This window comes from Sphaerodactylus townsendi, linkage group LG03 (genome assembly GCF_021028975.2).
Source record: "Sphaerodactylus townsendi isolate TG3544 linkage group LG03, MPM_Stown_v2.3, whole genome shotgun sequence".
Lineage (NCBI taxonomy): Eukaryota > Metazoa > Chordata > Lepidosauria > Squamata > Sphaerodactylidae > Sphaerodactylus > Sphaerodactylus townsendi.
In genome coordinates this window covers 99479704-99498662 of record NC_059427.1, presented here as the reverse complement: position 1 = coordinate 99498662, position 18959 = coordinate 99479704, and the positions used below count along the sequence as shown (strand labels likewise).

Here is an 18959-nt window from a genome sequence, read left to right as displayed (position 1 = left end):
TGAGTGTTCCTAATTTAAGGAACATAACCAGGGGTATGCCATCACTGTAGGTTTCTGTGTTTGGCATGAACATTTACTGCAGCACTTTTTAATGCCACAAGAATAGTTGTCAACTGTTCCATGGCCCAACAGAGAGGCTCTCAACAATATACAGGTGTCAAAGCATCCTTGGCAGAATAAGCAATAAATGGCCAAAGGATACCTGAAATTAATCTTGCTGTTGTATAAATGGAAACAATATTAAAGAACACGTCAGGAACATTTCCCAGATCCTTCATGCAAAGCCCATGAATCCCATGTTTCTGCACTTCAGTGCAGGAGGAGGTAAGCTCTGGGCCTTGTGTAAACCTGTTTCCAACCAAAGATGCTGGAAGATGGCATCATCCTGAAGTGTGTGGAGTGGTCATTTCATCACAGCAAGAGCTAAAGGATCATTAAAATGTCTTTCAAAAGCAGGCAGCTCTTGTTGGGGCAGCCATACACACACATTATGAAGTCTGGTGCTTCTGAGTATAGATCACCATTTGTGGTGGGGACTAATGCTCCGAGTCCCAACAGTCTGAAGAGCCCCCTACTGGAGAGTGCTGAATAATGCAGCTGCTGTGCTATGGGGAAGAAGCTGTTTTACAGACTATATATGAATGTGGTAGAATACAGGATGCTTCTACTCTGTAGTCAGAGAGGAAAAGAACATGATTAGACATAGAGAGGGAAATGAGGAAATGAAAGGATGGCAAATTCCCTTGGCAATTAACACATTGAATCAGAAGTAGCAAAATTATATGGAAATCATCCGGAAATGTTTCCAATTAACTACTGTGAGGAGACAATTCAGAGAAACAGTTCCGCTCCAAAGGTTTATGAACTTTTATCACTGCTGCAGCTGACAACTTCACTTGGGGTTGAGTCAACTATTAAAAAAAGATCGAGTGCTATAAAACGATAGTTTGGAATCCAATAAATCTAATCTCTCAATCTCCAGTATTTTTCCATTTACCGATATACCTAGCTGTGCACATCTCTCTCTCTCTCTCTCTCTCTCTCTCTCTCTCTCACTCACTCACACACACACACACACACACACACACACGGGAGAGGGATTCAGTACAAATATCTCTCTCTGCTACAACTTCTCCTGTGATTTTGGTTTGAAAAGTTTCTGTACAGTAATTATACACCTGTATCTCAAGAAGTAAAGTCTGACTCATGAAAGCTCATACTGGAATAAACTTTGTATGTTTTTAAAGTGTCTCTTGATTTCTGTTTCACATGCACAGTAGTGAAGACTATGGTCCACTTGAAGCTCTTGCAAGCAGGAATGGGGGCTTGGGGACTAGAGCTTTTCACAAATATGCAACTCACAATAAATGGAAGCATTGCCAATGTGTTTAGTAGTATGGAAATTTGACTTTTGCAGCAAAAATGACAGGCAGGTACTTGCATCACTAACAACACATTTGATTTCTAATTCCGGATAACAAGGTGTTGTGTTGCAATGAATTAGCAGAACAAATAATAGGGCAGAAATGCAAGTGACTTGTTTTGTTGAACTTTACTAGATAACCAATGAATTTACACGAAATATAGGCACAGCAAACTCTATCCAAGTGTTCAATCTGGCTGGCTGCGCAGTCTATATGTGCCTGTGTGTCTGCTTCCCCTCTTTTGCTAGAAGAAGAAACAGGGAGACCTTTCCAAAAGCTCATGTGATTCTAGGAACGTGACGTCAATAGTTGAATCTTGCTTGAATGAATGAAGCAGGGTGTCAGAACCTCCTTGAACCAAACAATTGAAACAGTTGTGATGAACAATGATTTCTTTATTGTAGGTCAGATAAGTTCCATACATGGTCCAAGACGTCTCTGGCTTGACTCAGCCGAGACGTCTCAATCATAAAGCACCCAGACATCCCTTCCCCCTCCCACCATACAGTTTCTCAGCGGTACTACTAAGAACCAAAGCATTTGGCCTTCACTAAGAGCAGGAGAGATAAGCAGAGACAGAAAGCAACAGTGGAATAGTTTCACACAGCAAATTCACACCAGACAGAGATCCCACCCCGCAATACTCGGGCCATCCCGACACAGGCACTTGTAAAATCCTAACAAACCCCTTATCAAGTGTCAGCTTCTGAAGTCAACCAGGCATCATTTTTGATGGAGATTCTCAAAGTTAATTTTGGGGAATGGTTTTGTCAGTATGTCTGCTATCATTTTCTTGTGTAAAGTAACTCTTCTATTACTGCCATCATCCATTTTTCTTTTTCACATGGAGGCAACTTCATTTAATCCCAGCTTATGGGTTCATTATGGCTTTGCACATTCATGTGGTAAGTGTATCTCTTTGGTGCCACTCCCTTTGTGCTTCTTTCTGACCTTATAGTTATTACAGTTTCTGGGGTGCTGTGTGGTTTCCGGGCTGTATGGCCGTGTTCTAGCGGCATTCTCTTCTGATGTTTCGCCTGCATCTGTGGCTGGCATCTTCAGAGGATCTGAAGGATCTGATGCCAGCCACAGATGCAGGCGAAACGTCAGGAGAATGCTGCTAGAACACGGCCATACAGCCCGGAAACCACACAGCACCCCAGTGATTCCGGCCGTGAAAGCCTTCAACAATACATATTACAGTTTCTCTTTCTGTTGGTTTGGCTCCTTCATCTTTTCCTTCTGGTTGGGAAGTCTCTTGCAGGGATGCAGTATAGGCAAGCAATGCTTTTATCCTCTTCAGTATCATGTCTGCTTTCTTTCACGGAGTCATCTTGTTTTGAAGCACACAGAATGCTTCTTTTATCTACGTAGCCATTGTTGCATATTTGGACATCACAGATCTTAGGATCCATGACTCTGTAGCCTCTTGAATTTGGATTGTAGCCAACTAGTATTCCAACTTCAGCTCTTGGATCTAGTTTTCTTCTCTCCTTGGAAATTTATACATACGTTTTTGCTCCAAATGGCAACAAGTATTTTAAACTTGTTTTTTCTTATGTAGCTGTTGTTACTGTGTTAGGTCCAAAGAACACAAAAATTCAGTGACTAACAGCAGCTTCACATCACACAACAGAGGTGTTGACGTTGCAGGCGAAATGCAAAATGATTTAAAGGATTCCCTTGAATTCAGCTTAGCTGTTGACGAATCTACAGACATACAGGACAACCCACAGATTGCAGACATTATTTGTTATGTATCTTCTCATGTAACTATGGCTCATTCCGCACACGCAAAATAATGCACTTTCAAGCTGCTTTCAGGGCTCTTTGAAGCTGTGCGGAATGGCAAAAACAGTTGTGAAAGCAGCTTGAAAGTGCATTATTTTGCGTGTGCGGAATGAGCCTATGAAAGAAGAGACTTAGGCTCATTTCGCACATACAGAATAATGCACTTCCAAACTGCTTTAAGTGCTCTTTGAAGCTGTGCGGAATGGCAAAATCCACTTGCAAACAATTGTGAAAGTGGTTTGAAAACGCATTATTTTGCGTGTGCGGAAGGGGCCTTGGAGACACTAAAAGAAAGTATTTGGGGTGCTGCTGACATTAAAAATGTGCTTGATAGAGCCTTAGCAAATGCTGAAATTCCACTGGATAAACTTATCAGTGCTGCCACAGATGGAGCACCTGCAATGGTGGTGGTGTGTGTGTGTGTGGGGGGGGGGGGGTTTGCAGGATTAATTGCACTTGTGAAAAGTGATCCTAGCTTTCCACAGTCTCTCCCTGTTCATTGCATTATTCATTATGAACAACTGGCATCCAGATATTTCAAGTATGAAGATGTTATGAAATCTTCCTGAAATTGTCAGTTTCATATGTTGAAATGGGAAGATCCACAGACAGTTCAAATCTTTACTGAAGAACCAGAGCTTGAGCATAAACCCAGTGATGTCTCTTTCCACTGTAATGTGAGATAGCTGTTAACCAGCAATGTATGATGTAGGTCTGTGGATTTGTTGGACCCTATTATTACTTTTCTGGAAGAAAAGAAAGAATTCTACCCTCAACTGAAAAATGATGAATGGATGGAAGATCTAATGTTTCTTACCAATATAATCATCTACAGATTTTCAACTTGGCACTCCAGGGGAACATTAAGATTGTTTCTGATTTCACTCACACTTTCTTTGGACTGTGCAGCAACCATCTACTGAGGAGGGGTCTCTTCTTCAGTTCACAAACTCAGCAATCAGTGCATTAAGTTCCCTTTCCTTACAGCAAAAGGATTTTTACACTACAGTGCTGGGAATATGGTACATTTGTCAATTCCACAAGCAAGATTAATTTGGTCATTTTTGTCTCAATTCCATTTCTTTCCAAAAACCTTTCTTCAATAGCTCAGTTTCATTGCCTCTGGGCAGACAGGTATCAAAGAGAAATGGGGTTCATTTGTGGCTTCAGAGGATTAACAGAGCCTTACTCGACTTTTACCTGTTTTTAATTTTAGTCTTTTCAGAAGCTGTCTTGCTTCAGTTACATACATTCAGAAATTCAGTAGCCTTGACCAGTGTAGAATAAGCTACTTGGTAAAATTATAATGGTTGTCGAAGGCTTTCACGGCCAGAATATATGTTAAAGTGGTTGTATTTTATTGATAGCTGATTTATGGCTGGCATCTTCAGAGGATCCTCTGAAGATGCCAGCCACAGATGCAGGCGAAACGTCAGGAGAGAATGCTGCTAGAACACGGCCATACAGCCCGGAAACCACACAGCACCCAAAATATAATGGTTATTGTGTAAAAGAATTAAGCCTCCCACATGGCAAAGGAAATTTGGTATTAAAGAAATGTCACTTTGACAGATCTACAAATTATCGTACACTTCATCATTCAGAAGACCTTTAGGCCTCAGAGTTTGCACCTTCTCCATTACTGCTCTTTATCTTTAAAAAAAATAAAGAAGCAAGACTCTGATACTCTATGATGTCTCCACAGGACTCAACAACTTCTCCATTCAGTGTGTAATGTATTTGCATAATGCCTGTCTTTCCCTCCAGAGTTTCCTTTTCATGCCATGGAAGTCACTCAAGAGTCAGAGCTTATGTAACCTATAGTATGGGAAAGAGGTTGAATGGGCATGTGATTGATATTACTTAGACTGGTATAGTGTATTTATTTATCACAAAACATACAGAACACATATATCAATAAAACCTGCAAATGGATATGATGGGTCCCCAAAAATCCCAGAAATATTTGGAATTAATCAGGAATATTAGAAGCCAGCATTTGAAGGATCCCCAGAACTGTTTTTTGTTTCCGCACATTTGTGTCTCTGAGGGCATGGTCTCCTGTGGCATGATATGTCTCCCGTGGAATGGTATTGGCTTGCCAGGGTGCTTTAGGTGAGATAACTTCAGTTTCAAGGTTTTTAAAAAGTTTCTTCTTTACTGGAGTTGGTTGGTGTTGGACTGGTGGGTTTTCTGAATTCCTGTTTTCTGTCGACAATCTCACATTTTACATTAATTAAGATTCTTTCATTTTACACAGGGTCAGATTTTTGGGTTTTACATAGCTTCAGTTTTTCAGGTCTTACATTCACTGGGCCTTACAACAGCCTTACTGGGGGGAGGGGGATTGTTGGTTCTTACATTTTTCACTGTTCTTCCCCCCTTCCACAGGAAAAAATAGAGGATGGATGAGGGCACATTGTTCAAGGGCCTACAGAACAGGACCTCGTGGTCCAAATGAGTTGAAATTTGGAGGACATTTAAAGAACAGACACCAGCAAATCCCTGCAATTTTAGTGCCAGTAATAGTATGTTTAAAAACATCTCCTTCAGCCCCTCTCAGAAAGATTCACCACAGGGACTAATAGAACGAAAAAATATCAGAAACCTGGAAAAAAAAGAAAATACTATACCAGTATTTGTAACCTGGGAAACTGTTTGTGTAGCCTGTTGTTGATAAACAGAGGTTTAAAAAAACTCAGCTATCTCTTCATGAAACTCAATTGTTTTTTATTCTGACTGAAGTACAGCAACCCATCTAGCTTCGAAACCACCACTCCTCAATACCTGCACTACTGTATACTGTAGCTGTTCTGTCTACCTGTGTTTCCTATAACCAGGAATTAACTCTGTGGCAATTGTGAAAACTGGAATTGTAAAGATTCTGTTGTCAAAATTTAATAAAGGCTTTAGGGGACAGTGGTCACTTGCTGTGCTTTTACCCATCTCAAAGTAAACCACATGACTCAGTAAAGAGTGGGAAACAGTTATATAATCTATTGTGTTTGAATGGAAAGGAGACTTATCAAACTTCACACCATGCAAAATGACTAAATAAAATGTCAAAGACAACTCTAAAAGCTTTAAGCCCAGCTTATTGGTGAAACTATTTTGCAAATAATAGTCCCAAAAGAGGGGATGCTCGGCAATTATCTGAGCATGAGTATCAGTTCATGGCCCAAGATTACCTGGGCCAATCCTTGCATTAAAATCTCCACATAAAATTGTTTTAAAACTAGGGTACTAAGAGAAATATCTTCAAGAGTTGCAGAAAGCAAGTCCCATAATTTTGATTTTTCTTGAGTTAGAGAACACTTGGGGGGCAGAAAACATTTACACACAGAAGGGTGCCCTTTCCTAACAAAATCTGAATATAACTAGGGCAAGGGCTTTCTACAACTTGAATTTCTGCTTTTAAATGGATAGTAATTAAAACTACCAAACCACCACTACCCCAACCTTTTGTATGACTCTTAATTGCTGGGGTTGCAAATGCTCTATAAACTTGTAGGGTCAAAGAAGCCAGCTCTTGGACCCAGGTTTCCTGTCAAAATACAATATTGAAAATACACAAAAAAAAAAACTTAAAAATTCAGAGCCCTAGATGTTGTTGTGCCATCCTCTCAGGTTCCACAATAGTAGCTTTAGTTTTCAATCATCTGAGGTTTTATCCAGGTCTCCTTTTAAGGTTGTGACAAACTCATTTTTAGAAGAGGTTACATGGTCAGAGGGGTTTGATACTTGTAAAGAAAACAGTGAATTTCTGGCCCATCATCATTTAAACTTCTGGTGAGTGTCTCCATATATTTTTTTTTGCTCCAATATATCCAAATCCAAATGATTTTTTTCCCGCAGCACACTCATACTAGCTACTTCCATGAGGACCATCTCACTCATGGCCCCTACACTACAGAACCAAATGTCTGTTGGAATTCATAGGAATCAGAATTTTACTGCTTTTAAGGGGACTTTGAAGTCTTTTTTTATTTACTTGGGCCTTTGATAACTAAATCTGTTTAATTAGCTGATTATGGATTGCTTCATCTATCTCCCATTTCTACTGTGTAATTTTTTAATTTGTTGTTATATTTGTTAATTGCTTTGGAACTTCTTGTTGAAAAGTGAGCCGTATATCTTTTTAATAAATAAATGAGTTCAGGATTGCAGCACTTCTGTAGGGCAAAATAAAAATGCTGAAGTATTTCAGCACACTATGCCTCAGTTTTAGAAATAAAGGTCAAATATTTGAATCCATACATATTCAATATTAAGTTTCTTTATGGTCTGAGAAACTCGAAGATAATACTGGGTTTCTGAAGCTCTGGGTTTCTTACAGATATGAAAATAAACCCTCAAAGGCTTCTTAGCACATGATAAATGAACAGTAATGGAAATCTGGTTAATGTTTATAAAAGAAATAAGGTGAACTTATCACTAGAAATTTCTTAGAGTTATGCAACCGTGAGGATGAGTGGATTCCTTCAATTTAATTCTGTTATTATGATGTGGTTCCATTATTATTAATTCAAATTCCACCCAAGTTGTTTTCCAGAAAGAAAGTGCACAAGAGATTTTTCCATCACAAAAACTTTATTTTTCAGACTATATATAAATGGCTCTCCTAAAAGAAAAATATGGGATTTTTTGGTTTCTCAACACTGAAATATAAAGAATAGCTATGCAAAAAATTCCTGTACAGTATTTACACAGCGACAAGTCAACAGTCCTTTCAGTAAGACATTAATTTAAACAAAATATAAAAACTGTACATGTTTAATTAACAGACTCCTTTCAAAATTCAGGATGTAGCCTCAACAACAACAAAACATTTTCGCAACTAACATTTTAATTTTAAAAAGTGGGAGCGCACATAACATATATCCATTGACGGGACAGTGTTTTTTGTTCATTATCTATGCTAATTTTTCTTTCCCACTGCAAACCTCCACTTTGCCTCCTATAAAAGTCTGATGATCTCTTGAGCACCAAAATTTTAGGAGATTAAGTCAGAGCAGAAAGGGAAAGTGGAAAAATCCTGCTTTGCCATATATGCAAGCATTAGTTTTGAAGACATTTCTGTGATTAATGCTATGTTGCAGAATACCCAGTAATGTTGCTCTGCAACATTAATAAAAAACATAAGACCACTTCAAAATAGCTATTTATATGTTGAAACAATTTTTGGCACACAGTAGTTTAATTTTAAGTTTATATAATTTTAAGTTTAATTTTATCTTGTGTGACAAGAAAATGCCTGAACACCTCAAGGCCAAAATCTACAAAACAGTTGTTCGCCCAGTAGCACTGTATGGAGCCGAATGCTGGCCAGCAGCAAGAAAACATGAACAAGCCCTTCATGGCATGGAAATGAGGATGCTTCGATGGATGCTAAACCGGATGCTGTTCGACCATGTGCCAAATGATGACATACGGCAAAGACTTAAAATAACACCAATTGAGCAATTGAGGCAAGCACAGCTAAGGTGGTATGGCCACGTCATGCACCATGAGGAAACATTCGTAGCAAAGACAGCCCTGCACCTTGAACCTGGTGGATGCTGCCCATGTGGCTGACCCAAAAAACGGTGGATGGACACAATCAATGAAAACCTTAAGGCAAAGAACCTTACCCCAGAAGACACTCAAAATCGTGACCTTTGGAAGAACCTTACCCCAGAAGACACTCAAAATCGTGACCTTTGGAAGAAAACTGACCCTGCATGTGCAGAAAACAAGTTCGGAAAGAAGAACATATCTATCTATCTATCTATCTATCTATCTATCTATCTATCTATCTATCGATTGATCGATCTATTGCCCTACAGAAATGCTGCAATCCTGAACTCATTTTTTAAATAAAAAGACATACAGCTCACTTTTCAACAAGAAGTTCCAAAGCAATTCTCAACACGAAGCTCATTCACTGAGCATTTTTAAATACTTTCTCAAGCCTGAAGTAGGATGCATTCCAGTGTATTTTGACATAAATAAGTTAGTTCTGAATGACATTATTTTACTTTTACCTCTTTTGCCTCTTCTGAAAATATAATTCCAGAAGAACTACAGATTTCAACATTACAAGTGACACTCCCATACATAAGTCTCCCTTTTATTTTTACCATAATGTCTCAGCTGACATATCACAATTTCATAGGGTTTTTAAGACAAAATACATTCAGACATGGTTTACAATTGCCTGCCTGTGAATAGCAACTCTAGCCTTCCTTGGTAGCCTCCCATCCAAGTACTAACCAGGGTTGACCCTCCTTAGCTTCTGAGATCTAGGTAAAGTATAAATTCTTAGAAGAATTTGGAAGATGAGGATTTTTAAACAACCCTACACAACTGCTTTCCCCACATCTATTTAGCTTTATGACAGTAGTCCATTTCAGACATTGGAACTGGGTAGGCAAACGTATGTGGGGGAATTAAGATCATGGAAGCATGCCCCACCTTTGAACAATGGACACCTATTGGAACATACATATTAATCTTATGTACTAAAAGGGACATGGGCAGAACTCTTTCCACATAGCCAGGACATAATGATGATGATGATGAAGAAGAAGAAGGAGAAGAAGCAGAAAAAGAAGAAGAAATCATGATCATTAGAGAGAGCTGCAACAGCACACCCCCCCCCCCGCCCCCATAAACACAAATTCTGAATGCAGGAATCCCATCTAAGCTTACCATACTATCTGCCTTTTTCAACAAATACCAACTAGTGTCTCAGTATGTATACAGAGATCCCCATATACGTAGCTTATTGAATCTAATTATCTGGAGTCATCTGTTTGCAAATGTGTTGTTATGATACACCTTTTCATTCCTGTACTATGCTTCAGGACCCTAAGGTCTTGATCATGGGGGCCAACCCTGGGAATAATAGTGGAAAATACAGTGCTAGATTCATGGTATCAGTCTTTTCTAATTCAGCATTTACAGAAAATGTTATTACATCCTTAGAGAGTTTACATATTTCTCTCCACTTCCTTATCCTTTACTTTTAAGGTCAAATCCATCTTTCAGCTGCTTCCCCTCAGTAAAAACCTGCCAGATTCATCTGCTGAGTGCAGTCTGGAATGTTTTGCAAAGGCAGCAATGAAAGCAAATATAATTGTCAAATAAAGACTTCATAAATCAACACTTCCTGCTCATTCCTAAAGAGATAAAGCAGAAAGATTTTTTTTCCAAAGAGGATTTTCATGTTTAGACAATGTGAATTCTGCAAAAGGTAGAGGTTCCTGTGAAATAATGAAAAAGCAAAAATCCTGGGTGCAAAGGTTACTGCAGAAGCGTGAAAGAACATCAATGAAAAGGAAGTAGAAAGAATAATAAAAAAGGAATGCTAACAGCACGAGAGTTCCAAGAAGCAACAAGTTCTATGTGAAACCAGGGACCTGACAGCTTGGGTCATGCAGAACCTGGCTGTCAGGCTCATGTATCCCTAGACATAAATTGTAACCTTGATAGCTTCATAATCATAATACCTTTAGGCAGAAAAAGCCCTCTTACATTGTACATAGTAATTATTCCATTCCCATCTACCCATTTTTATTCTTCCCTTCCTCAGCTCAGGGTGGCACCCTGTACTCCAATCCCCCCTCACTATTATCCTCACAACAACCTGTGAGTCAGATAAGTCTAAAAGACAGTGGCTGGCTTTATTCTGTACTAATGCAGCTGCATTCAAGATCTTGAAATCTAGACAGTAAAATATGTTTAAAAAAACAGGCAATGTCATGCTCATTAAACACCCTGAACCCATTTGTCCACATACTCAGAATGCTAGGCTTATGAAAACCAGGGCTGAAGCCATTACTTCATTAAAGTTGTGTGATTAACTGGCTAATGACTTGCTTCATAAATTAAAGAGAGCTTTATTTCATCAGTGATGGCCATCTGGGTTCTTGCATATCTATTGACAAGAGATTATTTCCTTGCATCTTTAACAGTGGGGCCTTCCATCCTTCCCTAATAACTGAACTGTCCAAAAAAGTGTTATGAGATCTAATTTGACCTATGCTTTAGGATAAATGGGTAGGCCAGTCAATGGGAGTTGCAAGAAGTGAGTGAAATGGAGTTAATTCATATGTTGGGGCAAAGAAAAAAGGAAGGAAAGTTCAAGCTTTTGAAGAAATCTCAGAGAACCATATTCTGGGGTGGGAATTCAGGGATCCTGTTTAAACTATCATTACAATGCAACATTGATATATTGATATTTTAGGGCTATGTAAAAGGAAGAAAAAGTAATCTTCAGGTGGAGAGGAAGAGGAGGAAGAAGAATGGTTTGACCATGATCATCCAATCATTGAACAGAGGACTGGAAAAAAATGGTACTTATTCTTGTACAAACTATGGGTATTTATAGAACAAAAGCTTTTAACTAGCACCCAGGCTTGAGCTATGTCTACAGAATAAACATTGTATGTAGTTCAGAAAAACAAACCTATTGCAGCTTCCTGTAGGAGAACGTTATCCAATCAACCATTTTCTAGAAACAGTGACAATTCTAATGCATGGAACAGCACAATTGAAGTAGCAGGCCTACAATGCCTAAAACCCTGAAAAGTTAAATGCACTGTTTTCATAATAGGCTATGCCAGTTGCTTCAGAGGTACACACATGAAACTAAAAGGGGCCATTCTGGCACACTACACAGCAGTTCATAAAGAAGCTGAACTGAACTTCTATGTCACTGAAAATGATAATCTTCCTTTACTCAGAAGAGATAGGTGCATCCAGATTTACCTTGGCAGGTCCATATGGTGCCTTACATAGAATCTGATCTGAGAGATGTACAGTCAATACACTACAAAGATATTTTTGAAGAATTCAGTCAATTTCACTATTCACTATATTTATTTGAACACAGCAATAACCTCACTTGTTCATGGGTTTAATGGCTGCAATAGCCCCCTTTTCCACTATGTGCCTACTTTGTATTGGGGAAAGGCCACATGATCTTAATAAAGCAGCGATAAGAGAACATTTCTCTATCCCCACGCTGAGAATATCAGAAAGACTGGTGGTAGGAAGAATTTTACCATCTATGATATAGCTAAAATATAGCTACTGGCAGATAAAACTGATTAAAGAATCAACAGAAGTGTGTACCTTGAACATTCCATGGAGCATGTATCATTTTCACAGATTACCTGTCGGCTTCCAGTCAGCAAGTGAAGTATTTTAGCAAAAGAATTACACTTAGGTGACATTGTAGCTGTTCATATAATTGAAGATAATATTATTACTGCACTAGCAATCAAAGGAGAACACAATGCTATCTTGAAAGGTAAGATTTAATAAGGACAAGATCCCTTTCTTCAAGGATTGTGTCAAGTACATGAGCCATTTTTTATACCAAAAATGGTGTCAGGTCTGATGAAGACAAAGTGGAGGCTATCAATCAGATGCCCCACCAAAGGACAAGGCCTTTAGAGACTCCTATGGACTGTACAGTACAATACATTCCAAATGAATCCAGTCAGACTGTAACCCTAAATGCCCTATTAAGAAATCACATTATATGACAATGTGATCGTAAGCAGCATAACAAACAGGCTATCACAACAGTTCCTGTACTCCAATATTTTGATCCAAGAAACTGGCTGGAAATGCAGGCTGATGCATCCAAAGATGGCTTGGGTTCATGTTTGGTTCAGCAGAAACCCTGAAGCAAATGTTTCAAGTCTATTGGAAAAGCTCCTGTGTACTTACAAATGACCCTCCTACAGCTTCAACTATATGATATCCTGGTTGTTTATACTAAGGGCAAGAACATGTTAGTGGCAGATGCGCTTTCCAGAGCCTCTAAAATCCCTCTACCTTCTGCACCAGATTGTATTCATGATGAAAAAGTATGTTACAGTCTGGTGGACACAGAGCATCTCAGTGACTCACTGCTAAAACAAATCTTCAATCACACAAGGGCAGACCATGACTTACAGACCCTCAGAGTCCTGCATGTCCTGGGGTGACCACACAGAAGAAAACAGGTTAAGTCAGATCGTAGACCTTGCCAGCCCTTCAGAGACCAAATCAGGATTGAAGATGACTTGTTCATCATAGATTATAAAATAATTATTCCAAAAGAGGCATGACTTCACACATTGACACTGCTTCATTTTCCTTCATCAAGACATACAGAGGTCAAAAGCATGGGCTTCTCAAATCATGTACTGGGTTCACTTAACATGAATATTCACATACAGTAGTGTGTTGAACACTGTGACCATGCCAGGATCTTCAACCTATCAAGTGCAGAGGCCAGTGTTCTCGTATGAGATCCCAGACTAACCTTGGTCCAACTGGCAGCTGCTGTTTTTTTAGCTCAGTGGCCCATCCTATCTTATAGCTGTTGATATTCAAAATACCTTGAAGTTATGTTAGTGCCAGATAAGACAGCAGGCAGTGTGGAAGCCAAGATGAAAGCATTGTTTGCACATCATGGAAAAGAACTCATTTGTGACCATGAACCTTTTGCTAGTTTAGTGATGAAAGAATTTACTTCTGACTGGGACATCTTTACTACACACTTCAGCCCTGGTTACACTCAATTTAATAGTTAAGTTGTCAGCTAAATTCAAAGACTAGATGATGGGCTAGAAGTAAAGGTGAACCCAAATGGTGAATCCAGAGCTAGTAAACTTGGGTTCCGTATATCTTTGTGATATTTGACTTGTGCTGAGTATGTACTCCAAAGTAAAGAAGGAGGATACAGTGTATTTACAGTGTACATGGCAATGGAACAATCTGTTCCCCACTCTGGTATATGGGTGTGTTGGTTTAATCTCATGGGCAGAGCGGCTCCTGTTAGTCCTGTTCATTAGCTAGAATTGTAGGCTGCATGAGCTCCCTTGTCCTGAAACAAGTTGCTCCTATCCCTGTACCTTCTTGTTGATAAATGGTTTTAAATATACCTATCTCTGATGGGTGAATCTAGGTCCAGGAACCTGAGTGACTGCCCTATTCCTGACACGCAAGTAAAAGGGAACATCATGTCACCTATGCTCGACTGTTAACTAAATATGACTGTCAACTGTTTCAGACACAAGGCGTGTATCATCACCTTAGAAATTTTCCTTAAATATAAAACTTAGTGGAAAACACTCAGTCCAGTAGCCACTTCAAATGATATGTAATATACTTTTGACTGAACAAAGTCCTTAATAAGAAAACTTTCCCCCCTAATTCCTAACGTAATTCAACAGTGAAGGCAATGCACATTCTGCCTGCTCCACAGCAGTCCCATCAATTTTTGCTTCATATATTCCAGGATTGGGCTTTAGCACTGAAAAGAGATGACAAAGTTGAACCCAGGCAAGCCTTGGGGCAAACTGAGCCCCATACATAGAACATTTTTACAGGCCTTTCATCCTAAGTACAATACCTTTTTCTGAGAAACTCATGAAATGCAGCACAAAAGAAGAAATGGGAAGCAACAGCATTCCTTTCATACACATCTTTTCTCCTACCTGTCTAATGAGATACAGCAGAGGTGAAGAATCGACGCTGTCGTGAGCAGAACATCTAGAGACGTCCGGACCAAACAAAACATTTTCCCATAAATCCAGTTATCTTGAACCAGCTCAATGGCTCCAAATGGCATCACCAAAATGGACACCAGCAAGTCAGCAAAGGCAAGCGATACTATGAAATAATTGGTCTTGATTTTCCTACAGGGAACACAAATGTATTAATTCAGAAGGCATCACCAAAAGAAGGGGTGCCTTTTGCATTTCTCTTTTTCTCATGTATACACACACACACGATTTTATTAGATTGCAAATACCTATTTGAATTGCGAAACAAAAATTCTCACAAGCTGCTTGAATTAGGAGGATTGATAACATTTAATGCTGCAGTATGAGCTCTTCTGCCAGCTGAGAAAAGATGGAAGCCATAGTCCAAGAAAGGAACGCAACCAGGACAGAGCAAGCACAAAAAGGCTAAACCAAGATGAAGACTGTTGGTTTTAGGTTTACTTCACCTTTCTTCCTTAATTGACACCACAGGGAAAAACCTCCCCAAGTTCAGCTATCTCTTATGACACTCTCCTAGAACTTTTTACTCAGAAAATTCTAATTTAATGCACCTAAAAGGAGCTTTATTTTATACACATCCAGTTCAAATATGTATTTGATTTTAGAGTTGCTTCAAAATTGAGAGTTTTATCTACATGACATTGTTTCCTGATTGTTCACTTCCCTGATTGTTCATGTTCCCTTTTAGTGTAATCTTTCCCTAATCTGTTTTGATATGCACTATATGGAAAGATCACAGTGTAAGCATCTTTTACTGCCTTGCGGATGCCTTCTTGCACTATTCATCTGCCGTGCTAGATGTGATACCTACTTACCATCAATTTGTGTACCGGTAGTGGAATTGGATTTTTTCACTACCGTAATTCATTTATAAAAGAATTTGACTTACTGTGAACTATTGCATGTCTAATTGCTCCTATCAAGGACTATGACATTATGGTTATATAAATGAATGGTTATCTTTCCTACATAGGAATATGTTGATACAGACTGCTAAGAATTGTGCACACATTTATTTTGTATATTTAGATTGATGTACTGCACTTTGAATGAGTATCCACGTATATAATATATGTTAAGATTAGTATTGTAATTCCTTGTCCATCTTTGCTGGCGAATTGTTGGGTCTTGACTAGACTGCTGCTTCTTCTAGTTTTTCTTACCGCTTTCTTTTTTGCTGCCACACATCTTTTTATACCATGTGTTCAGGAAGAGGTGCATTTTTGAAAGTCCACCCACAGTGGCAACATTTTTTCTTCCTCAGCCTTTCTCAGCTACCATTTTCCATCACTAGAGGGTTTTTTTTAAATACAGCAAATACTAGATCACTATAGCATAATAATATTATTACAATATATTGAACAATCAATTAGCTTATCTGAATTCGCAAACCTTCAGTTTTTTAAAAAAAAATTACGCCCCATCCCTTTTCTTTGTGGAGATATAAGGAGAAATGTGCGCTTCCATTCACAGACATTTTAAACAGAATCCAACCCAATGTTATGAAGCTGGGTTTTTTACTACATTGTTTTTTAACTTTCTTCTCTGTACTAATATTTACACTATGAATAAAAAGAAAATTGGTCTTTAGTCTTTACCAAATAAGGGTATTTTTAAGGACACACAAAGACATACACTCACCAATATCATTAATGCAACCCTAATATTTTAAGAAGCACACCGCTATTACCAGCAATGGTAGCCCCACAATGAATTTTCCATATTGAGATGTACACCATAAATTATACTGTCTCAAAATTATTGAAATGTGTTTTTTATTATATTTGATGTTACTCCATTGACAGCAGGGGTTGTGAAATGCAACAATAACATACCAGGACACAGAGTAAATTGTACTGGACAGAGATCCTGATACAAAGTCTTCAATTTCAGCATGGCTGCTGGTTTTTGTAATATACCATTCTACCCTAAGACTCAAGTGTTAGCTCTGTAATCCACAGTTATATAATAGGCACCAGGACCCAAAAGGAGCATTCTAAACACATCTAGAACAAAGATGGTCCAGGAAATGGCAAATGAATTCTCAAATCTGATGTTTTCTTTATCCTTAAAAAAGGTATATCCACAATTAGTCCAGAACTGTCTCAGTCCCATCTATCTCTCAAGGAGTCTGCTGTGGGGAGAGGAAGGAAAGGAGTTTGTTAGTCACCTTGGGTCTTCTTACAGGAAAGAAAGGAGGGATATAAATCCAAACTCTTTTTCTCTTCTTCTTCATAAAGGTATTATATAGGCAATTTCTATTTCAGTTTCCTGTTTTATTTTGTGAGCTTGACTTTGTATCTGCATATAGCAAACACTTAAAAAAATCCTCAAGCCAGATATATCCTCCTCCTTCAGGCAGTGTTTACTTTTCATAGCCATTTCACAGCAACTACGCAACTAAGATAGCATTTGCTTTTTTTTCCTTTTCTGTTTTTTGCCTTCATCACCTCACACATTTTAAACTAAAACTACCTTGCAAGGCGAATATCTGACAAACAGCATGTCCTTCAATCACTTTAGAACCAAAATAACTAGAGCATGACAACACTCTAAACACTCTTTTTATTTTGTTCATAACAACGACAGAAGTATTTTTGGTTATTAAAGTCTGTGTTCAAAACAGAAACAAAACTGATTTTTTAATTTGCTGTATTGTTAAAAAAAAACCACCCACAGAATAACTACAAACAATCAGTGACCTCCATTACTGATAGAACGAGTTCTACAAACTTTCTTCTTTCTATTGTGAAACCTCATAGAAAAGAGACATTATCTTGTGACTGCTTTTAGGACCAAAATAAAAACTTCATTTTCAACTTGTAGTTTTCCCAATTGTTTAATAAACATGCCATCTTTGTGAAGGATTTTTTCTTCACATCACAAAGGAACAGAGCTATTCTTTCAAAATATCTTTGAAAATATATTTCAACATATCCTCCTTCTACCCTGTATTCCTGGGCTAAACATAATCCACTCATTCTGTCTTTGTTCATATGAACTGCTTATATCTAATACTATCACTGAAGCTCTTCTCTGAACCCTTACCAAACTTGGCAACATCCTTAGGTGAAAGGAAGAGTCCAGAAATAAACAGTTTATTCCAGTTAAAATAAAAAGAACACAATTAAAGTCTTGCTGGGTCACACCAAACATCCGTATAGCCCAGCATATTGTTCCCCAATCTTCCTTACTGAAAAGAAGTGCAGATACTATAGAATAGGGGAACAGCTATGATCTAGCATGTCCTGAGTTCAAATTTCACATAGGCCGTTTCCGCACGGGCGGAATATGGCGGCCTGGGGCCGGCAAAAACGCCATCCCCAGGCCGCCATTCGCACAGGGGGCGGAGCTACTTCGCAGCCGCGCCGCCCTCGCGCCGCCTGCCTGGTGCCGAGCCAGCGCTTCCAGAGTGCGCTGGGAAGTGCACTTTTCTGGAAACGCCGGCTGGAAGCCGCTGTCGTGCGAACAGCAGCGGCTTCCTGGCGCTTCCCCCCCCACTCCCTCCCTTCACTTACCTGCTCTCCGGCCCTCCAGCGCGTCGCCAGGGCCTGGGGACACGCCCCCCTGCTCTGCGATGCGGAAGCAGGCTCGCAGGGCAGGGGAGATGTGTCCCCAGGCCCCGGCGAAGCGCCGGAGGGCTGGAGAGCAGGTAAGTCCACCGGGTGACGGCGCCCAGCGGCACCGTCGTCCCGGTTCTTTCTGGGACCATCCATGGAGGATAGGATGGGCCTCAGTGGGATATGATACCATAGTCAACCCTCCAAAGCATCTGTTTTTCCAAGGGACATGATACCTGAAGTCTGGAAAATAGTTTCCCAGAAAAACCCAAACGTAATTCCAAAATGGTACTGGGGAAAGGTCCAAATACCACTGGTGTAGTGAGGGGAGTTAGAGCCCCTAGTGCCACTTCCTGGAGGCTGGAGACCCTTCGAATGGGTGAATCATGACCCTAGGAGGGTTTCTTCAGAAGCAAGCCCCATTGCCAGCAACCGAGCTTACTCCCATGTAAAGGATCACACTTTAGTTCTTTGCATGAGAATCAGTGGGGTTTAACAGTGCTTAACAGGGTTACCGACACTGATTCCCCAAAACTAGGTCTTGGGTTTAATGCTAATAATTGAGCCCAGTGGCCCAGGCCAGCCTAGATGTGTATGTGTGTGTGTTTTGGGGGGGGGAATTCCCCCTCCCCAATGAA

At 39.5% G+C, this 18959-nt stretch overlaps 1 protein-coding gene across 1 annotated transcript in view; it reads right to left on the bottom strand.

Moving 5' to 3' along the window:
• Nucleotides 1-18959, bottom strand: part of HTR4 (5-hydroxytryptamine receptor 4) — a 227619-nt gene that overhangs the window by 87195 nt on the left and 121465 nt on the right. The window contains exon 4 of the mRNA XM_048492226.1: nucleotides 14693-14893. Coding sequence (XP_048348183.1) covers nucleotides 14693-14893 — 201 coding nt within the window. The remainder of the gene's footprint in view (nucleotides 1-14692; nucleotides 14894-18959) is intronic.